This window comes from Nyctereutes procyonoides, unplaced genomic scaffold (assembly GCF_905146905.1).
Source record: "Nyctereutes procyonoides isolate TBG_1078 unplaced genomic scaffold, NYPRO_anot_genome, whole genome shotgun sequence".
NCBI lineage: Eukaryota > Metazoa > Chordata > Mammalia > Carnivora > Canidae > Nyctereutes > Nyctereutes procyonoides.
Window position 1 is genome coordinate 6,917,527 of NW_026575047.1, and position 23,042 is coordinate 6,940,568.

At 42.7% G+C, this 23,042-nt stretch overlaps 1 protein-coding gene across 1 annotated transcript in view; it reads left to right on the top strand.

Annotated features, from left to right (window-relative positions):
• Positions 1–6,250: 6,250 nt before the first annotated feature.
• Positions 6,251–23,042, top strand: part of ZCCHC4 (zinc finger CCHC-type containing 4) — a 48,348-nt gene continuing 31,556 nt past the window's right edge. The window contains exons 1-3 of the mRNA XM_055326793.1: positions 6,251–6,401; positions 7,582–7,700; positions 8,458–8,540. Of these exons, the coding sequence (XP_055182768.1) occupies positions 6,251–6,401; positions 7,582–7,700; positions 8,458–8,540 (353 nt within the window). The remainder of the gene's footprint in view (positions 6,402–7,581; positions 7,701–8,457; positions 8,541–23,042) is intronic.

The window sequence follows — 23,042 nt, forward strand, 5'->3', positions numbered from 1 at the left end:
GCAAGGGATCCCTGGGTGGCTCAGTGGTTTAGTGCCTGCCTTTGGGGCAGGGCGTGATCCTGGAGACTCCAGATCAAGTCCCACATCGGGCTTCCTGCATGGAGCCTGCTTCTCCCTCTGCCTGTGTCTCTGCCTCTCTCTCTCTCTCTCTCTCTCATGAATAAATAAAATCTTAAAAATATATATATAGTGACTGCAAAAGCTATAAAGGCAGATACAGAGGGGCTGTTTGGGGGACGCAGATGACACGAGCCATGTTGCTATCACTCATGTGAGTTTTCCACAGTGGGGCATGCTTCTTTTTTTCTTTCTGGGCAAAGCAAAGTATAATTTCCCTCTTGATACACAGCAGTTGCATTCCCAGTGTATTCAGATATTTTAAAAATATAGAAAATTATTTTGTGTTTGTGCAAATCAAAGTTGGATTCTAGGTTCAAATGAGTAGGAAGAGGTTATTCACCTCCCAAAATGTCTTTCCAGATTTTCATTGCACGGGACTGTGCCAACTGTTACAGATCATTCGGCACCTAACCCCTACCCTTCAAATTCCCTCCAAACCCAGTGGCAACCAAAAACACCCCCACCTGTTTTCAGAATGCTCCCTGGGAGGTGGCATGGTTCTTGTTGGAATCACTAGATGAAGTGACTCAGTGGTCCCTTCTGGGTCTGATTCTAATTGTCACTTGCCCAGTAAATATGTATTAAGTGTCTGTCCTGTGTTGGTAACGGGGATGCAATAATAATGCACAACCGTTGCTGTCCAAGGGGTTACAGTGTAGAGGGAAACACCAGCCAGCAATTAGGCAGTTTTGGTGTGGAGTGATGATGCAAACCACTGAGGCACATTCGGGCTGCTGCAGGAGCATCTCAGGGGAGCATCTGACCCGATCTTGGGGGTTCGGTCTCTCCCAGAGGAGGTGATGTCTAAGCCACTCTTAGGGAGGACTAGGTGTTCACTGGGTAAACGGGTAAGAGGGGGCCAGAGGGGAACAGGCAGGAGGCTCCATCCCAGAAGCTGAGCCTGCGGGACCCTGAGCGCTGGGCTCCCAGAGATCTTAGTTCAAACACTGTCTCAGCTCTAATCCTGAGCCACTAGAATAACTGAGCTTCTTAAATTGCTCATTACATTCCAGGCATTTTGGGGAGTGCTCTTCATGGGTTCTTTCTTCTATTTGTAATTTCTTATAAAGATGTATTTATTTTAAAGAGAGAGAGAGAAGGGGGAAGGGGCAGAGGGAGAGGAAGAGAGAGAATCTCAAGCAGACTCCCTGCTGAGCGCAGATATCTAACCCCCCCCCCGAACCGTCCCCCAGCCCCTGCCACACAGAGCTGGATCCTGCAACCCTGGGATCATGACCTGAGCCAAAAATCAAAAGTCAGATGCTTAACCGACTGAGCCACCCAGGCGCTGCCTGGGTTCTTCCTTTTAATCCTCCCAACGGTCTTTATAACCATCCCTCTGCTACATAAAGAGAAACTGAGGCACAGAAAGGTTAAGGTAGCCTGACCTAAGGAGCGGGAGCCAGATTGGAACCCAGGCAGCGTGACTCCAGGGCCAACGATCCTTGCTCACTCCTACCTGCATAACCTCAGACCCTGTTCCCTCATGTGCAAAATGAGTCTGACAACAGCTCCCGGGAATTGATAGATGGGTGAAATGTTTACAGATTTAGGGCACTGGACACATGGGTGGCATTTTTTTTCAGTCATTTGTCCAAGTTCAATCTTTCCCTTTTTAAGGGAGAAGCATCATAATCTGGAGAGTATATTAGTGTATTTAATTTTAGTTGCAAATCACATTTTTGAAACCCAAAGTGCCATTTTTTAAAAAGCCTATGCTAAGGTTACGTTGGATTGCAAAAAAAGGGAAAAAAAACACAAAATGCAAGTTGCCTAAGTAGATGGGGGTTTATTCTCACATTAAAAGAAGTGCAGTTAGACCAGTTCCTCCTATCGTTTCGCCTTCTGCCTCGCGCTTACCGCAAGGTTCAAGAGGGCTGCTGAAGCTCCACTTGTCACACCCGCATTCCACCAGAAGGGGGGACACGGAGCAAAGAATAAGACAAATCTCCCAGTGGAGTCAGTTCCTTTAAGGATCTTCTCTGAAGCCCCACAGAGGGCTTGTGCCTAGTCTGGGATTGGGATAGAGTGATGGTGGGGTACAGGAGGCCCCCCGCCCCCCGCAACGCAGGCAAGGCCGGTCACACACCAGAGCTGCATCAGGCTGAGGATCGACTCCGACCGCGACTTCTCTGCCTCGGCTCGACCCCTGCCCTTTCCTGTTCCACTCACTTCTGCATGTTTTTCCGTCCAAAGACCACTTGCAAAAGCACTTGCACCCCAGGCTCTGTGTGCAGGAACCCCATGTTCTTTTTTTAAAAATATTTTATTTATTTATTCATGAGAGACACACACACAGAGAGAGAGAGAGAGAGAGAGAGAGAGAGAGAGAGAGGCAGAGACACAGACAGAGGGAGAAGCAGGCTCCCTGCAGGGAGCCTGACGTGGGACTTGATCCCAGGACTCCCGGTACTGGCTTTGGGGTGGCAAGGAAGACGGGTCCCGGGACGGGGGGGTGGTGAAAGAAAGAGGGGAGGAGGACGGTGGGCACGAGGACAGGGCCTGTGGCAAGGAGAAGGTAGAGCAGGGCTGGCGGGTCTTGCTTGGCAAAGGGTTTCAACACCTATTAGCCCACGGAGAGACCCGTCCCCTATTAGGGCCGCAGCCGTAGAGCCATAGAGCCGGCAATCTTGGCTGGAGTTTATAGAACCAACCCCAACTCGGACTGGCTCAAGGAGACAAAGGAATTTCTGACCCATAGGAGTGAAAACTTCAGGCATGGCTGGATCTAGGTGCTCATATGCTGTCCTCACACATTCCTGTTTCCTAGATCTGCTTTCCTTTTTTTTTTTTTTTAAGATTTTATTCATGAGAGAACAGAGAGAGAGAGAGAGAGAGGGAGAGAGAGAGAGAGAGGCAGAGACACAGGCAGAGGGAGAAGCAGGCTCCATGCAGGGAGCCTGACGTGGGACTTGATCCCAGGTCCCCAGGATCAGGCCCTGGGCTGAAGGCAGCGCTCAACTGCTGAGCCAGCCGGGCTGCCCCTCTGCTTTCCTTTAATTGCCTTTTCTTCTTCTTTTTTTTTATTGCCAAGGCAGGTGCTCCTTTAGCGGTGGGAAACCGCGACACCCACAACCACCACAAATGCCAGCAGCCACGTGGTTGCCGCAGTGAAGGTGCTTCGGGCCAGATCCTGCTCCCGGCTCCACTTCTTCACCCCCTGCCCCACGCCTTTGCCGTGTTCAGAATGCTTGGCCCCCTGACTTGCCCGAGCCGAAAGCACACGGTGGAAGGGACAGCGGGGCCCCGAGCCCGGGCCTCCAGACGCCTCCAGACGCCTGTCCCTTTCTTCTGATTCCTGCGCTCCTGCCATTCCCATGAGGAAGGCACGTCCAGGCGGGAGCACCGGTTCCAGGAGGAGGATGAGAGACACGTGGGGCTGAGCCAGATGATCCTGCCAAGGGGACCCCGGACAAGCCAGTCCCCCAGGCCCGCCAGGATGGGAAAGCCCAGCCCATGTGCCAATTGAAAGAGCAGCATGACAGGTGCCACTACAATGACAACACCTGCCTCTTGTGGTCTCTTCCCCACCCCCCGACGTCCGTGCAAACCCAAGCCGGTCCCTCTGGCCCTGTGGACGCTCCCACCACATGGGCTAAAAGTGGAGAGGGTTGGCCTCCCAAGGGAAATGGGGTCTGGTGCACAGGCAGGCTGCTCAGGCCTCACAGCGACATGCTCCTCGGGCTCCCAGCCTGTCTCCGCAGTAGGTCTGGAGGCTGGGGTGCTTGTACCCCACTACCAAAGCAGGGGGCAAGCCCTCCTGGTCCCTGTGGGAAGCTCCATGATTTGTCCACATCCTCGGGGAAGGGGGTCACCGAATCGGGCCCGTCTTAGTGGCATCAGAGATCCCCCTCTGCGGGATGGAGAGGCCTGGGCCTGGCTCTGCGTGCAGGCCTCGGGGACCTGCGTCCAGCTCTGCCGCTGGTTTCCCTTGAGCATCCTGCTATGTCCCCCGACGTCCCTCCGCTCAAGGATTTTCCTGTGCAGACACACAATAAAAAGAAATATTCTCAGCTTCTTGTTATGAGCTCCTATCTGGGCCCCTCTCAGCAAATATTCAACACGCACGACGTTTACTGTGTCTTACCTGAATATTGGGGGAGTGGTTTGTTTGTTTTTTTTCTTCCCCAAATTATCTCCCAGAAAAGAGGGAACCGCCTTATTTCTGAAACCTTCAAATCCTCTCCCACTAAGGAGTACTCTCTCATTTGCCTTATTTGGGTCAACCGTCGTCGTACTTTTACTGTTTGGGGAAGGTTACCTGTGAAGGCCGCAAACCCATACTGGTTTGGCCTGCTCCTACAGGGCACCCCACAGACTAATCAGAGTTATTGAAGAGAGAACCACAAAATGCAGATTCAGTGACTGTTTCCGGTGGTGTGATTTCATGAACTCAATTGCAAACTTTGTGACGAAGTCTTTCAATGGTCACCAATCTGTACCTATGAGACATTTTTTTTTTAAAAAAGAGACTGCATTTATTTGAGAGAGAGCAGGGGCGAGCGAGAGCACAGAGGGAGAGGGAAGCCGACTTGCCGCCGAGTGCAGCGCCCAACGTGGGGCTGCGTCCCGGGACCCAGGGGGCAGGGGCTGCGCAGAAGCAGACGCCTAACCGACTGAGCCACCCAGGAGCCCCTGAAATTGTGTTGAACTTGTACGCGCAGTAAACCCGGGGAGGCCTGACAGCTTCACTGTGTCGTCTTCTTAACGTAGTAACACAGTTTCTATGTTTATCCAGATCTTTGATTTTTTTTTTCATTTAGCATTTTGTAGCATTCTGCGTACGAGTCCTGTACTGTACGTGTTCTGTTAGATTTACACCCAAGGATTGCATTTGTCTGAGCAGTGGTAAGTGGCGCTTTATGTCTAGTTTGGCCGTTTGTGGGATCATTCCTGGAACATAGCAGCATGATTGGCTCCCAGATGCTTGTTCACCTGCCCTCTTGCAGCCCTGCCCAACTCAGTTTTGGCGGGAACTATTTTTGCAGATTCCTTGGCATTTTCTATGTAGACGATCATGTCATATGCAAAGGGGGGGGCAGTTGTATTTTTTTCTCTCTCTCTGTCTCTGATGCATAAATGTCGATAGATATGTGACTCTCAAGTGGTAGAAGAGGACAGTGTGACTCTGACTTTGGGAAAAGAAGAGCATGTTTTTTTCTCAAATGCGGTTGCTGCAGGTGTTCCTATGGTCAGGGGCCGGTGGTGGTGACGCTGCCCCTTTGGCCTTAAAACCCCACCAAGAGTGCTCCCAAGAGTCATCTCATCTGGCTGTATTCCTACGAGAGGAGACGAGGAAGCTGAAGAAAAGGCTCCAGTAAAGAAATCTATGCGAGATACTCCAGCCAAAAATGCACAAAAATCAAACCCGGAATGGAAAAGACTCAAAACCATCAACACCAAGGTCAAAAGGTCAAGAATCTTTCAAAAAAAAAAAAGAAAAAGGAAAAGACTCCCAAAGCACCGAAGGGCCCTAGTTCTGTAGAAGACATTAAAGCAAAAATGCAAGCAAGTATAGAAAAAGGTGGTTCTCTTCCCAAAGTGGAAGCCAAGGTCATCAATTATGTGAAGAATTGCTTCTGGATGACTCACCAAGAGGCTATTCAAGATCTATGTCCCCCCCCTCTCTCTCTCTCTCTCTTTTTTAAGGGAAAATATTAATTTTATCAGCATTTGGACAAATGTCGCGCAAAGGAAACGTCAACAAAATCATATGGTGGCACAACAAACAAACAAACAAAAAAGCAACCGAAGATGTGAAAAAAGAAATACAAGGTGGAAAACCGTTAAGAATCTCACGATCCAGTGTAGAAACAAGGAATCTCAGCTTAAACACCAAACGAGCACAGCCATAAAAGAAAGCGCTACTGTTCGTGCTGCTGTGTCGCAGGGGCTGAGGGTGACGCAGAGACTGGGTGAGCCCATTGCACAGGTCCGGTAAGTCGCCCGCGCGCCGCCGACGCCCTCAGCTCCTCCGCTGGGGCCGCGGGGCGGGGCGCTGCCCGACGGCGGCGGCCTCCGCTCCTCCTGGGCGCGAGGGGGCGCTGTGCGTGCGGGCGGCGCGGCGCGGCGGCGCTCTCTCTCGGCCTCCTCGGATTGCACTGGAGGCTTTCGGGACGGTGGCGGCAAGATGGCGGCGCCCAGGGCCGGGCTGGGAGCGGGAGCGGGAGCGGGGGCGGGGGCGGCGGCGGCGGCGGGGGTCCCGGGCCGGCAGGGGAGCTCGGGGGTGGAGGTGGTGTTTCCCTCCGAGCCCGCCCCGCCCGCCCCGCTGTGCCCCCACGGTGGGTGCGCGTCTGGGTGTCTCGGGGCTGGCGGCTGTTTAGCTTCCTCCGCCCCACGACGTGGGGGGGGGGGCGGGCTCGCGGGTCCCTTAGGCGGCGGCCCGCGGGGGGCAGGGGGCAGGCGAGGGGGGCTGGGGGGAGGGGAGGGGCGGGGGGCGAGGGGGCGGGGGGGCTGGGGGGAGGGGCAGGCCGGGGGCCGCCGCCGTCTTTTCACCCTAAAACCTGAGGGACGAGGGTGGCGCGAGCTGCTGCCTGGGCCCAGCCCCCGCCGCCCCCGGTGCCCCCGGTGCCCCCGGTGTGGGGGAGGCGGCCCCAACCCCGAAAGCTCAGGTTTTTAAGATTTTATTTATTTCATGAGACACCAGTTTTTTTTTTTTTAAGATTCTTTTTTTTAAAGATTTATTTATTCATGAGAGACCACTTTTTAAAAGATTTTTTAAAAGATTTTATTTATTCATGAGAGACCATTTTCCCTCTTTTTTAAGGTTATTTTTTAAGATTTTATTTGTTTATTCATGAGAGACCAGTTTTTTTAAAGATTCTTTTTTTTTGATTTCTTCGTGAGAGACCAGTTTTTTTTAAGATGGCTTTTTTTAGAAATATTTCATGAGACACCAGTTTTTTTTAAAGATTCTTTTTTTTAAAAAGATGTATTCATGAGAGACCATTTTTAAAGATTTTTAAAATGATTTATTCATGAGAGACCAGTTTCCCTTTTTTTTTTAAGATTTTATTTCATGAGAGACCAGTTTTCTTTCTTTTCTTTTTCTTTTTTTTTTTAAGATTCTTTTAGTATTTTATTTATTCATGAGAGACACACACACAGAGACCAAGAGGCGGAGGCACAGGCAGAGGGAGAAGCAGGCTCCATGCAGGGAGCCCCACGCGGGACTCGATCCCGGGTCTCCAGGATCCCGCCCTGGGCTGAAGGCGGGTGCACAACCGCTGGGCCACCCGGGCTGCCCGAGACCAGTTTCCAGGAGTAATGTCTTGGGTGATCAGTGCCTAAATGGGACAGGAAAGAAAAAAAAGTATTTAAACAGAGTGATGGGTTTAATCATGACAAGTTGTGCATAACATACCAAATCAAGTTTTATGTAAAAGCATCGAAAACTAGGAACCCGATGTACACGACTGCTGTTTGACGTGCTTCTTTCCCCCCCTCCTGTTCCAAAACTAGGGCCCACGCTTCTGTTTGTGAAGGTGAACCAAGGGAAAGAAGAAACGCGGAGATTCTATGCCTGCTCAGCCTGTAGAGACAGAAAAGACTGTAATTTCTTTCAGTGGGAAGACGAAAAGGTATCTCAGCTTCGTGGACACGCGTTTCCCAATTTTTTGATGCACGTGACAATTTGCGAGTGCCCAAACCGGTAAAAACACACGCAGCCTGAGCATTAAACGAGGTGAATGTCTTCAGACAGATGACGATACGCTGGGGTTTGTGTCCGAAAGACTGGAGTTGATACACCTCTGAGTACTGATGTGAACAGCTGTCTCAGAGAACATCCCCTTTAAAGACACTGAGGTGTCAGTGCTGGGTGGCCGGTCCTTTATTGGCAAATACAGATTCATCCCTAAACAGTTTAGGTTGTGATCAGTCCAGGCAGTGTCTTAGAAAAAAAAAAAGACACTTTTTTTAAATGTGTATTGAGCATCCTTTATAGAGCTACCGTATGTATGATCGATGAAGGCGCTTAGAGATACAGTTACGAGCTTGGTATCCTCTCCAGGTAAAGTTTCAGAAGGTTCTGTCTACAAAAATTTCAGCTTTGTTAGGCTTGTTGGGACACAGTCGTGTGTATGACTCTTCTGCACACCTGTTAAAATCACCGTGTGTGGGATAATCCCTCAGTGCTTTAGGATGTTAGGTACGGCATCGTACTGCTCCAGAACTTTGGCAGCTTAGTGTGTTTTGTTTTTGTTTTTCCCTGAAACAGATAGACGCCCGTTTACAACATTAAGCTGCGGTAATTGGCTCCTTAATGTCAGGGTGTGATGCCACTGGGACGGTAGTAAGGTTGGTGGTCTGTTAAATGGCATTCTTATTCCTTTCCAGTTGTCAGGAGCTAGACTTGCTGCCCGAGAAGCTCATAACCGAAAATGTCAGCCTCCTCTCTCCCGAACGCAGTGTGCAGAAAGGTGCTGATGTGGTGTCATTTTTATGTATTATTTTTGTTTTGTTTTTCTGTATGCCTTTGCATTTACTCTTTTTTTTTTTTTTTGGTTATTATGGTAAAATATATATTGCATAAAATTTGCCATTTTAGTAATTTTAAGTATACAGTTCAGTGGTGTTGATTATATGCACAGTGTTGTGCAGTTTTCACGATTACACTTCTCCAAAACCTTTTCATCACCCCAAACAGAAACTCTGATACTATTAAACAGGGACTCGCCATTCCAATTCCTCCCAAACCCTGAAAAGCTCTATATACTCTATGTCTCTATGGTTTCGATTACTCTAGCTGCCTCATATAAGTAGAATCTTATATTTGTCCTTTTATGCCTGGATTATTTTATTTAGTGTGTTTTCAGGATTCATCAATGTTAGTACATATCAGAACCCTGTCTTTTTTATGGCTGAATAATGTTCCATGATACGTGCACATACCACATTTTGTTGACCTGTTCATCCATCCATCAGTGAACACGTGGGTTGTTTTCACCTTTCGGCTCTCATGAAAAATCCTGCAGTGAACATTGGCACACAACTATCTGTTGGAGTTCTGTTTTCAGTTCTCTTGCATATGTATCTACAAGTGGAATTATTGTATTATATAGTAGTTCTTTGTGTAGTTTTTTTTTTAAATATTTTATTTATTTATTTATTCATGAGAGAGACAGAGAGAGGCAGAGACACAGGCAGAGGGAGAACCAGGCTCCCTGTGGGGAGCCAGATGTGGGACTGGTTCCGGGATCCCAGGATCACGCCCTGAGCCGAAGGCACACACTCAACCACTGAGCCACCCAGGTGCCCCTCTGTAGTTCTTCTGGGAACCACCAAACTCTTTTCCACAGTGGCTGCACTGTTTTACATTTCCACCACCAGTGTACAAGGGTTCCACTTTCTCCACATCCTTGTCAACACTTATCATTTTCTTTTTTCTTAAATTATCTTAATAGTTGTGAGGTGATGTGTCATTGTGGTGTTGGATTTTGGTCCCCTAATGAGTGATGATATTATCTTTTCATGTGTGTATTGGCTATTTATGTATCTTTGGAGAAATGTCTGTTCAAGACCTTTGTTCATTTTTAATAGGATTGTAATTTTTGTTGTTGAGTTGCTGGAGTTCTTCATATGTTAAGGGATCTTACGTTCTTAACAGATAGACAGTTTGTATAAACTTTCTCCTACTCTGTAGATTGCCTTTTCACTTTCTTGATGATGTCCTTTGATACACAAGAGTTTTTTTTTTATTTTTTAAAGATTTCATTTATTTATTCATAGAGACAGAGAGAGAGGCAGAGACTCAGGCAGAGGGAGAAGCAGGCATCATACCGAGAGCCTGATGCGGGACTCGATCCAGGGTCTCCAGGATCACGCCCTGGGCTGCAGGCGGCGCTAAACCGCTGCGCCACCAGGGCTGCCCCACAAGAGTTTTTAAATTTGATGGAGTCCAACTTCTAAATTTTTGCTTTTGTTTTCTTTGCTTTGGATGATATAGCTAGGAATCCATTGTCATATCCACTATTATGGAGATTTACCATATTTTCTGAAATACTAAGAGAACTAAAACATTTTTTGAAAGCTGTGAACATATCTTTTTGAGAGTCTGCATTGTTGAAATATGTTTTATTGGGTGACTGGGAATTGAATCCTAGATTTAATTTTTTGGAGACTTGTGAAAAGCCACCTCCTCCTGTGTCATAGGGCCTTGTTCGTATGTGCTGGTAGAAGCCCTTTAAGAAGCCCCTCGTCTGGGATGCTGGTGACAAATAGGTTTTTACTCTAAAGTCAACTCCTTTGGTTACCTGGACTGCTGTGTTTGAAGGATTCTGGGGTCTTGTCTATGTTAAGTGGAAAGGAGGAACTGGGCTCTGTTAAAAATATCTTTCTTGAACTTTTTACATTTTGAAGTCTTTTGATAGAGGAGGCTGTTTCTTAAGATAACACTTAAGAACACTCCTTTTTTTTTTTTTTTAAGATTTTATTTATTTATTCATGAGAGACACAGAGAGAGAGACACACAGGCAGCGGGAGAAGCAGGCACATTGCGGGGAGCCCAATGTAGGACTCGATCCCAGGACCCCGGGGTCACACCCTGAGCTGAAGGCAGATGCTCTACCGCTGAGCCACCCAGGTGCCCAGCTTGACCACTCCTAACCAAAGTACTTTGTCAGTGATGACTACTTAATATATGGAAATGCAATCAAAAACAAAAAATATTTACAAGGGAATTAATGTAAATTGAGCACTGCCGTGAGCCGGCTCATGCTCTGTGTTAGACATGAGAATTATTTAATCTTGCTAAGGTGGTTTACTTAGATGAGAAAATTGAGGCCTGGAGAAATTGAGTGTCTTCATTAAGCTCTTACTACTAGAGTGACTTAGCAGTGACTCACACTTACACCTCTATTCTAAAATGTTATTTTTAAACATAAAAGTAGATAGTGATTAACATATGGGTAATGATTTAAGGAGATTTAAGAAGGTAGATAAAATGTGAGTAATATACGGATATGTCATAATGAGATTATCATAATGATACAAAATAGAATATCAAAGATGCAGAAAGTAGAAAAACATCATCCATGGTTTCTCCCTTTGAACCGACCATCACCTTGTTCATTTTGTAGTGTTTTCTCCTAGCTTCTTTTTACCTGTGCCAAAGTTTGTTTTACAAGGTTGTAGCCATAATGTATATATATAATCTCTTGTCCTTTGGCTTACAGATTTTATCTGATAAGCCTGTTTTTTATGTTATGACATAAGGATATTGGTGATTCAATTAAACTCTGTAGGAAAATCTAGATGATCTTGTTTCCTTGTGTAATAAAATTTTAGTCTGGAGCTAAATCATTGTTCTGTCTTTGTACTGCCAGAGTATGGTTTTTTGATGATAATTTTTGAGATTCATTTTTCATGTTAATTAGAAAATAAAAACACTGGCTAAAATGTGGAGTATTAAAGAATTTTCAAGAGGCCATTTCTTGGAGGTCATACTTTCATCTGTAATCTAGTGCTGTTTCTTGAGAGCGTGTCTTAATAATTTTCAACATTTTAAATCATCTGTAACCCATAACCTAGGATTTTGTTGGTCAAGCTCCCTCCCTCCCTCCCTCCCTCCCTCCCTCCCTCCCTCCCTCCCTCCCTCCCTCCCTCCCTCCCTCCATCTTCCTTCCTTCCTTCCTTCCTTCCTTCCATCCATCCATCCATCCATCATCCATCCATCCATCCATAATCATTCTTAGTTGAGGGATCAAAAAAACCTTGAAATGTTAGTAGTGGAGTTGAAATATGCAAAGATAATGCACTGCTAAGAAGGATGTGCTAAACGTAGAAAAATATTTATAGAAAAAACTGAGTGTTCTGGAAAGTCAGCCGTGATACAGATACCTCATGCCTTCACTGATCGGTACAGTTTAAGGGCATGAGACTTGAACAGATTTTGGAGGATGGGGAGAAGTTGAAGCTTTCTGAAAGTTGAAGTGAGGCTTTCACGGCCTCATTTTGTGATGGATGCTGTTATGATTTCTTATGGACTTTCTGTGGAGTAAAACATTTGAAATCCGTCATTCCTCTAAAAATTTATAATTTTGGCTTTTTAAAATCAGAGGCTTACTAACTTATTATATGTTAGTAAGTTACCTATTCTCTGAGGTGAGAAAATTGAGACTGGCAGTTCATCCTCATGTGAAGATGAACCTAAGGATGATGTATTATTACTCGAGACTAATTGTTTTCTAAGTTAACTTTCTACAACTCATTTATAAATTATCTTATGAAATAACTACTCCATTTGAAAGTATTAAAATGCATTTCAGTATAATTCCTATTCTGCAATGCGAACCTTCATCTGTCACTGTGGAGTAGCAATAGGTTTTCATTGATAATTTCTTTTCCAAATTGTTAGAAAGGAATTATGGTAGCTAGCAAAATAAATTAGCCTATGTTACTTGATTTTTATTATGGAGCTGGTAGTGCTGCACAGATGTCTAGGTGCTACAGAATAGGATTTGATAATCGTTTTTTTAATCTCACTCTTTGAACCATGCTTTATATTTCATGTGTTCAGTTGACAGATTTACATTTTGTGTCTGAGATTTGACTTTCTTATAGTTTTTAGCTGCCTGTTAACGCCCTCAAATGTTATTTTATTATGTAGTATGTTGGCACCTTATTGTGACCTATGAGGTCTTAGAGAAGATATATTTTAATGCTAAAATAAGCATTAATTTATGTGCATCCATATAGTTTTGCTCAGTTGATATTTCATTTCATTATGTTTTTTTCTGAGCTCATTTAAACTCAGATTTTCAAGGTCTGCTATTAGGGGAATGCCATAAACATAATTCGTCTACACCAGGAAAGGCAAATGGAACATCAAATGGAGATCAATAAAAATGACATTTCAGAATGCTAGCCTGCAGTTTGTGAATCATGCTGAGCCATGCGGCAGAATGAATTTCTTCTGCCCTGGGTAGAAAGTACGAATGGGAAGGAGCGCTGAGTAATCCTCAGCCTTTCATGTGTCTCCTACCGAACTTCTAAAACACCTTGTTTCCGAAAGTTAAATTTAAAGCAATATACTTGAATGATTATGATATGATTTTGAATAGAAAGAAAAGGTTAACAAACTAGCAGGGAAGCTCTCTGAGGAACAATCCCCACAAGACACAGAGATGTGCAAGTGGAGGTTCATTTAATGATACTTTTCTTTTCCTTTGTTTAAAAGTAATTAAACTTGGTGCCCTCAGTGGCGGTAGAGAGTCCTGTGTATGAGCGAATTGCGCACCAGTCCTTCATGGTTTTGAACCTTCTTCTCTTCCTGGTGGTTTGGCAGCTTCTCCCCCTCAGCTGGCATCGCCTGGTGAGTGATAGGCAGTCCTTCTGATTGTGTTTAAGGAGCAGAACTTGACACAGCTTTATCCGTGGGGATCTTGCTTCTCTTTCTTCCTGCAAAGCCCTTGATCGTTGCCATTCTTTCAACGTTAGTATTTATTTTCTCGATATCAAACATAGGTTCTATTGCTCCGTTTTAGCTCCTGACTGCACATGTAATACCTTTGCGTTTTGGGACTGAAATCGTAGGTGGTGGCAGGGACACTGGAGTGTGGTACTAGCAGTGGCTGTGCTGAGCCGAAGAGGTGACTGCATGAAGGGCCAGGGGAGGTTTGCACGTGGGGGGACCATCCTGGCTACGCCATGACCCCTGTCTGGCGGATGGCATTATGTATCATATCTCAGTGTCATAGATGCTAAAGTGTGAAAACATATGCGTCTTACAAGTGATGAAATGGGATGGTGGGGATTTGCTTTGTGATCCGTCTGACGGGTAGACTTCTTTTAATGGGTAGACTTAGTTCAGTTGCATGGTGGACATAATAGCTGTGCTTGGTCTTGATTTTGCTGTATTTTATGCTTTCTGGTTTTCTTGCTTCTCTGCTCCCTTTCACTGTGTGGTGTATATTTCCTTTTTTTAAACATCTATTTCTTCTATTTTTTTGTTCTTACAATTGCCTTTGTAGCTTTTTATGCTATATTTAATCCTTTTTTTTTTTTTAGATTGCCTTACATCTAAAAATGAAAAATGATGGACTAGTATATTGCATCTTCCAATCTCTCTACAATCACTATCCAGTTCTGGTTGATTATTTTTTTTTTAGGGATAACCTTTAATGCCTTTGAGTATTGCTTAGAACTCTTACTTGGTTTTTCAGTTTTAAATGATGTCTTTGCCCTTTGACTCTATCACATGAGAAAATCAGTATACTTCTATTTCCCACTTTCTCTAGGACTTCCCCCCACATTTTATATTTGGATTTATATTATTTTTATTTATTTATTATTTTAAAAAATATTTATTTATTCATGAGACACAGAGAGAGAGAGGCAGAGACACAGGCAGAGGGAGAAGCAGGCTCCCTGTGTGAGCCCGACATGGGACTCGATCCCAGGACCCTAGGATCATGCCCTGAGCTGAAGGCAGATGCTCAACCACTGAGCCCCCCAGGTGCCCCATATTATTTTCATTTTTACTGTAACTGTAATATCTATATTGTTCTGTTTTTATTCTGTGGTTAAATGATTTCAGTGCTTACTGACAGCCCTTTTGCTGTAATTCCTTCATTTATTTCCTATTTGACTAAAATTCATCCTCTAGTGGTTTTTTGCTTTTTAAATAAAAGTCTCATATTAATCAGAAATTTTATTTATTTAATTTTTTAATATTTTATTTATTTATTCATGAGAGACACAGAGACATAGGCAGAGGGAAAAGCAGGCTCCCTACAGGGAGCCTGATGTGGGATTTGATCTCAGGACCCCAGGATCACGACCTGAGCTGAAGGCAGATGCTCAACCACTGAGCCACCCAGCTGCCCCTTAATAAGAGATATTAAATCAAAATCCCTATGTGGCTATTGTATGGTTCCATTTATGTGAAATATCTCAAGCAGGCAAATCTGTTGAGACAGGAAATAGATCAGTGGTTGCTAGAGGTTGAGGATTGGGGTTGGGGAATGAGGCGTGAATGTAGATGGGTACAGGGTTTCTTTTTGAGGTGATGGAATTGTTCTGGAATGAGCTTATGGTAATGGTTTCCTCACTTCATGAACATTCTAAAAACCACTGAATTGTACGCTTGAGAAGGGTGATTGTATGGTATGTGGACTAAATTTTAGTAAACAAATAAAATCTGTATGTGGCAATGGAATCAAATAGTTCAAAAAACCAAGTAGAGGTTTTACAAAGAACAACACCCCTGTCTCCACCTGTGTATTTCTCCCTCTCCAGAAGCAACAATAGTCAGCTCTTTTGGCTAATTATTTTAGAATTTGCCTTCCTGTCTGTGAAATACAAAACATGCTTGTGTTGCTTGTTCTTCATTTATCAAGTTTTGAAGTTATCTATTTTCTGTGGAAGATGAGGGTTTTTCTTTTTCTCCTCTCCTACCCTCTCCCCTCCACCTCTAATCCCCCACTATAATCCATACCACTTTCCTACCCCATTTTGTTTTATGGTTATGTCATAACTTGATTAGATTCATATTTTAGTATTTGCATTATTATAACCATGTCACCGCTGCTCATAACTAAACCACGTAATAAAACACGTTTTTTTTTTTTCTTTCCTACACAGCTTTTTGTTTTCTTTGGAGTTAATAATAATCTTGGATTTTTTTATTATTACAGCTGCTATTTGCTTATTTATGTGCTTATCACTGCTTCAACTGCAAACTCCCAAACTGCAACTGCAAACTGTCTGAATCTTTTAAGAACATTCAGATGTACCATAATCCATTAGTTTCATCTTCTTAGAGAAATCTGTCCTAGGGCTTTCAGAAATGCCCCAGTCTGGCATGGTTGCCCTTTCTGCCTGGCATTCAGTTGTCCTGCAGTTTCTTTACTAAGGACCTATATTATATCACTATAATTATAATTATATCACTATAACCTGAGTTCTTCCAAGTCCTCAAATATTTGTTTACCTCCTTTATTCTTGAGTGGCACTGATCCAGCTATAAGATTATTTAGATTATATGTTTTCTTTGGGACAGTTGCAAGATTGCTTCATGTCCCCCAGAGCAGTACTTCTTAAATGATCTCTTTTAAAGAATCAGTCGTTTGTTTGTTTGCTTGTTTTATGTTCTTGTTTTTATTCCCTACCCGTTAGGATCAGATAACTCTGTAAATAGAATGAAAATAAATTACCAGGAAATAAAATGAAAAAAAAGAGAAGACATACAGACTACAAGCCCACATTTTTTATTAATTTGGACAGAAAAATACTGTTTAAGTGGTATAAAAATTTCTAAACACATACTCTTAATATCTATCTTTGTCTCATCGGGAACTGGTAACAGGTGACTGCCAGCACCGGTGCATGGCCACTCCCTTCCCTTATATTCCCATCTACTGGTTCTAGAGTTAAATTTGGTATTGAAGTCTGAGGCCAACCTGATTTTTACTATCCAACAATTCTGAAATCTGTGTTTCTGAAAATACTTTTATCTGTGCTGATACTTGGTGGATACCTATGCAGATGATGGAATTCCAGGTTAGAAATCTTTTTCTCTCAGAATTTGGAAGGCAGTGTTCCATTTACTTTTGTCTTCATTATAGGTGTTGAAAAGTTCAAGTTCAGGAAGTTCATTCTCAAGCACATAAATAATCCATGACCTGTTTGATCCCTCTGTCATTTTTTTTTAGAATCTTATTATTCCTACGAGTATGACATTTCATGATTACCTGTCTTGCTGTGAGTCTGTTATATTCTGTTTTGCTGGGTAGTAGGTTAATCCTTTCAAACTGGAAACTCATGTTCTTCAGTTCTGAGAAGTTTCCCAGATTATATATTCCCACTGCAAAAGAATGAAAAACCAAATAGCACACAACTTTGGACTGAGTACAGCCTATTTCTTACTTAGTATTTTTCTGAGGTCATCTTTGCTTATTTTTGTTGTGTTTAATTACTGCCTTTTATTTAAAGCACTTTTTAAAGTCTTTTATTATGGAAAATTTCAGACATGCACCAATGCAGAGAGAACAGTATAAAGAATCACCTACACCCACACCCGGCTTTATCACTCATCAATGTGTGGCTAATTTTATTTCACCTGTATCTTCTACCCTGACCTCCAGGGTCGATATTATATAATTTTATCCATAAATACTTTACGTATCTCAAGAAGTAAGGCCTCTAAAAAAAGGATAATCACAATACTGTTAAAATACCTTAAAAATGAACAGTTCCTTAATATTATATAACATGTTAGTAGTCACGTTTAGTTAGTATTCACGTTTCTCTGATTAGCCCCTAAGTGCCATTTTATAACTGGTTTTTCTTTTTTTTTTAATAAATTAATTTTTATTGGTGTTCAATTTACCAACATACAGAATAACACCCAGTGTTCATCCCATCAAGTGTCCCCTCAGTGCCAATCACCCATTCACCCCCACCCCCTGCCCTCTTCCCCTTCCACCACCCCTAGTTCGTTTCCCAGAGTTAGGACTCTTTATGTTCTGTCTCCCTTTCTGATATCTCCCACACATTTCTTCTCCCTTCCCTTATATTCCCTTTCACTATTATTCATATTCCCCAAATGAATGAGAACATACACTGTTTGTCCTTCTCCGATTGACTTACTTCACTCAGCATAATACCCTCCAGTTCCATCCACGTTGAAGCAAATGGTGGGTATTTGTCGTTTCTAATGGCTGAGTAATATTCCATTGTGTACATAGACCACATCTTCTTTATCCATTCATCTTTCGATGGACACCGAGGCTCCTTCCACAGTTTGGCTATTGTGGACATTGCTGCTAGAAACATCGGGGTGCAGGTGTCCCGGCGTTTCATTGCATCTGAATCTTTGGGGTAAATCCCTAACAGTGCAATTGCTGGGTCGTAGGGCAGGTCTATTTTTAACTCTTTGAGGAACCTCCACACAGTTTTCCAGAGTGGCTGCACCAGTTCACATCCCCACCAACAGTGTAAGAGGGTTCCCTTTTCTCCGCATCCTCTCCAACATTTGTGGTTTCCTGCCTTGTTAATTTTCCCCATTCTCACTGGTGTGAGGTGGTATCTCATTGTGGTTTTGATTTGTATTTCCCTGATGGCCAGTGATGCGGAGCATTTTCTCATGTGCATGTTGGCCATGTCTGTGTCTTCCTCTGTGAGATTTCTCTTCATGTCTTTTGCCCATTTCATGATTGGATTGTTTGTTTCTTTGGTGTTGAGTTTAATAAATTCCTTATAGATCTTGGAAACTAGCCCTTTATCTGATATGTTATTTGCAAATATCTTCTCCCATTCTGTAGGTTGTCTTTTAGTTTTGTTGACTGTATCCTTTGCTGTGCAAAAGCTTCTTATCTTGATGAAGTCCCAATAGTTCATTTTTGCTTTTGTTTCTTTTGCTTTCCTGGATGTATCTTGCAAGAAGTTACTGTGGCCAAGTTCAAAAAGGGTGTTGCCTGTGTTCTCCTCTAGGATTTTGATGGAATCTTGTCTCACATTTAGATCTTTCATCCATTTTGAGTTTATCTTTGTGTATGGTGCAAGAGAGTGGTCTAGTTTCATTCTTCTGCATGTGGATGTCCAATTTTCCCAGCACCATTTATTGAAGAGACTGTCTTTCTTCCAGTGGATAGTCTTTCCTCCTTTATCGAATATTAGTTTTTTTTTTAATTAATTTTTATTGGTGTTCAATTTACCAACATACAGAATAACACCCAGTGCTCATCCCGTCAAGTGTCCCCCTCAGTGCCCGTCACCCATTCACCCCCACCCCCCGCCCTCCTCCCCCTCCACCACCCCTAGTTCATTTCCCAGAGTTAGAAGTCTTTATGTTCTGTCTCCCTTTCTGATATTTCTCACACATTTCTTCTCCCTTCCCTTATATTCCCTTTCACTATTATTCATATTCCCCAAATGAATGAGAACATACACTGTTTGTCCTTCTCCGGTTACTGTGGCCAAGTTCAAAAAGGGTGTTGCCTGAGTTCTCCTCTAGGATTTTGATGGAATCTTGTCTCACATTTAGATCTTTAATCCATTTTGAGTTTATCTTTGTGTATGGTGCAAGAGAGTGGTCCAGTTTCATTCTTCTGCATGTGGATGTCCAATTTTCCCAGCACCATTTATTGAAGAGACTGTCTTTCTTCCAGTGGATCGTCTTTCCTCCTTTATCGAATATTAGTTGACCATAAAGTTCAGGGTCCACTTCTGGGTTCTCTATTCTGTTCCATTGATCTGTGTGTCTGTTTTTGTGCCAGTACCACACTGTCTTGATGACCACAGCTTTGTAGTACAACCTGAAATCTGGCATTGTGATGCCCCCAGATATGGTTTTCTTTTTTAAAATTCCCCTGGCTATTCGGGGTCTTTTTTGATTCCACACAAATCTTAAAATAATTTGTTCTAACTCTCTGAAGAAAGTCCATGGTATTTTGATAGGGATTGCATTAAACATGTAAATTGCCCTGGGTAACATTGACATTTTCACAATATTAATTCTGCCAATCCATGAGCATGGAATATTTTTCCATCTCTTTGTGTCTTCCTCAATTTCTTTCAGAAGTGTTCTATAGTTTTTAGGGTATAGATCCTTTACCTCTTTGGTTAGGTTGATTCCTAGGTATCTTATGCTTTTGGGTGCAATTAATTGTCAATGGGATTGACTCCTTAATTTCTCTTTCTTCAGTCTCATTGTTAGTGTATAGAAATGCCATTGATTTGTGGGCATTGATTTTGTATCCTGCCACGCTACCAAATTGCTGTATGAGTTCTAGCAATCTTGGGGTGCAGGCTTTTGGGTTTTCTATGTAGAGTATCATGTCATCGGCGAAGAGGGAGAGTTTGACTTCTTTGCCAATTTGAATGCCTTCAATGTCTTTTTGTTGTCTGATTGCTGAGGCTAGGACTTCCAATACTATGTTGAATAGCAGTGGTGAGAGTGGACATCCCTGACTTGTTCCTGATCTTAGGGGAAAGGCTCCCAGTGCTTCCCCATTGAGAATGATATTTGCTGTGGGCTTTTCGTAGATGGCTTTTAAGATGTCGAGGAAAGTTCCCTCTATCCCTACCCACTCTGAAGAGTTTTGATCAGGAATGGATGCTGTATTTTGTCAAATGCTTCCTCTGCATCTAATGAGAGGATCATATGGTTCTTGGTTTTTCTCTTGCTGATATGGTGAATCACATTGATTGTTTCACGAGTGTTGAACCAGCCTTGTGTCCCGGGGATAAATCCTACTTGGTCGTGGTGAATAATTTTCTTAATGTGTTGTTGGATCCTATTGGCTAGTATCTTGTTGAGAATTTTTGCATCCATGTTCATCAGGGATATTGGTCTGTAATTCTCCTTTTTGGTGGGGTCTTTGTCTGGTTTTGGAATTAAGGTGATGCTGGCCTCATAGAATGAATTTGGAAGTACTCCGTCTCTTTCTATCTTTCCAAACAGCTTTAGGAGAGTAGGTATGGTTTCTTCTTTAAACGTTTGATAGAATTCCCCTGGGAAGCCATCTGGCCCTGGACTCTTGTGTCTTGGGAGGTTTTTGATGACTGCTTCAATTTCCTCCCTGGTTATTGGCCTGTTCAGGTTTTCTATTTCTTCCTGCTCCAGTTTTGGTAGTTTGTGGCTTTCCAGGAATGTGTCCATTTCTTCTAGATTGCCTAATTTATTGGCGTAGAGCTGTTCATAATATGTTTTTAAAATCGTTTGTATTTCCTTGGTGTTGGTAGTGATCTCTCCTTTCTCATTCATGATTTTATTAATTTGAGTCTTCTCTCTCTTCTTTTTAATAAGGTTGGCTAATGGTTTATCTATCTTCTTAATTCTTTCAAAGAACCAACTCCTGGTTCTATTGATCTGTTCCACAGTTCTTCTGGTCTCAATTTCGTTGAGTTCTGCTCGAATTTTAATTAGCTCTCTTCTGCTGGGCGTCGGGTCCATTTGCTGTTTTTTCTCTAGCTCCTTTATGTGTAAGGTTAGCTTTTGTATTTGAGTTCTTTCCAGTTTTTGAATGGATGCTTGTATTGCGATGTATTTCCCCCTCAGGACTGCTTTTGCTGGATCCCAAAGATTTTGAACGGTTGTATCTTCATTCTCATTAGTTTCCATGAATCTTTTTAATTCTTCCTTAATTTCCTGGTTGACCCTTTCATCTTTTAGCAGGATGGTCCTTAACCTCCACGGTTTGAGGTCCTTCCAAACTTCTTCTTGTGATTGAGTTCTAATTTCAAGGCGTTATGGTCTGAGAATATGCAGGGGACGATCCCAATCTTTTGGTATTGGTTCAGACCCGATTTGTGACCCAGTATGTGGTCTATTCTGGAGAAAGTTCCATGTGCACTTGAGAAGAATGTGTTCAGTTGAGTTTGGATGTAAAGTTCTGTAGATGTCTGTGAAATCCATCTGGTCCAGTGTACCATTTAAAGCTCTCGTTTCTTTGGAGATGTTGTGCTTAGAAGACCTATCGAGGGTAGAAAGAGTTAGATTGAAGTCACCAAGTATAAGTGTATTATTGTCTAAGTATTTCTTCACTTTGGTTAATAATTCGTTTAAGTATTTGGCAGCTCCCACATTCGGGGCATATATATTGAGGATTGTTAAGTCCTCTTGCTGGATAGATCCTTTAAGTATGATATAGTGTCCCTCTTCATCTCTCACTACAGTCTTCGGGGTAAATTTTAGTTTATCTGATATAAGGATGTCTACCCCTGCTTTCTTCTGAGGACCATTTGAATGGTAAATGGTTCTCCAGCCTTATATTTTCAGGTTGTAGGTGTCCTTCTGTCTAAAATGAGTCTCTTGTAGACAGCAAATAGATGGGTCCTGCTTTTTTAGCCAGTCTGAAACCCTGTGCCTTTTGATGGGGTCATTAAGCCCGTTCACGTATAACTGGTTTTTCAAATCAGGATCCAGATAGGGTTTATTCATTGTAATTGGTTCATATCTTTAATCATTTGTTGAAGAAACAGAGTAATTTGTCCTACAGAACTCCTCACATTCTGTATTTGTTGATTACATGCTGGAACGTTTAACATTTATTCTATCCCTGTATTTCTTGTAGCGGTATCATCAGACTCAAGTCTGGTTTTAGGGGGCAATACTCTTGTAAGTAATGGGGTTTATTTCCTTTTGTATTACATTGAAAGATAGATAATGTCTGGCTATTCACTTTGTGTGATTTTAAGATTGGTCATGTGTAAATTAGCCAGTCAGTGAGCAGTACAATTGATTATGTATATTAATCTTTTATTCAGTAATCATGATGAGTTTACTTACTGGTTTCTAGCAACTTACTGGTTCAGCACTTTCTACATACACAGTCATGTCTGTCAATAAATTGTTTATTTTTCCTTTCCAATCCATGCCTTTTATTTCTTTTTCTTGTCTTATCAAGGTGGTTGGAATCCCCAGTCAATTTTGAATAGAAATGCTAAGAGTAGATATCTTTGCTGTGTCACAATCTTGGGAATAATGCATTCAGTCTTTTACCAATATAGTGTTAGGCTGTAGGTTTTTCTCAGATGCCCTTTATCATGTTGTGGAAGTTCTCATCTGTTCCTAGTTTTCTGAGAATCTTTCTCATGAATGAGTGATTTTGTCAAGTGCTCTTTTTCCTCATTTAATGAGTTTTTTTTTTTTTTTTTTTTTTTTTTAGGATTGTTAATATTGAAGCAGGCTTGCATTCCTGGGCTAAGCTACACTGGTCATGATCTCTTACCTTTATATATTGTGGTTTTGATTTGCTAAAAGCCCATTAATTTTTGAGTTTGTGTTTATGAAGTTTATTGATCTTTGGTTTTCTTGTAATTTCTTTTTTTTCTGGTTTGGTATTGGGATCATGCTGTCCTAATGAAATGAACTGAGAACTGTATCTTTCTCTTCAGTGTAGTGGAAGAATTTGTGTGGAATTGATATTGTTCCATTGTCATCTTTTTTTGCATTGTTTTTAGTGGGAAATATGATACCA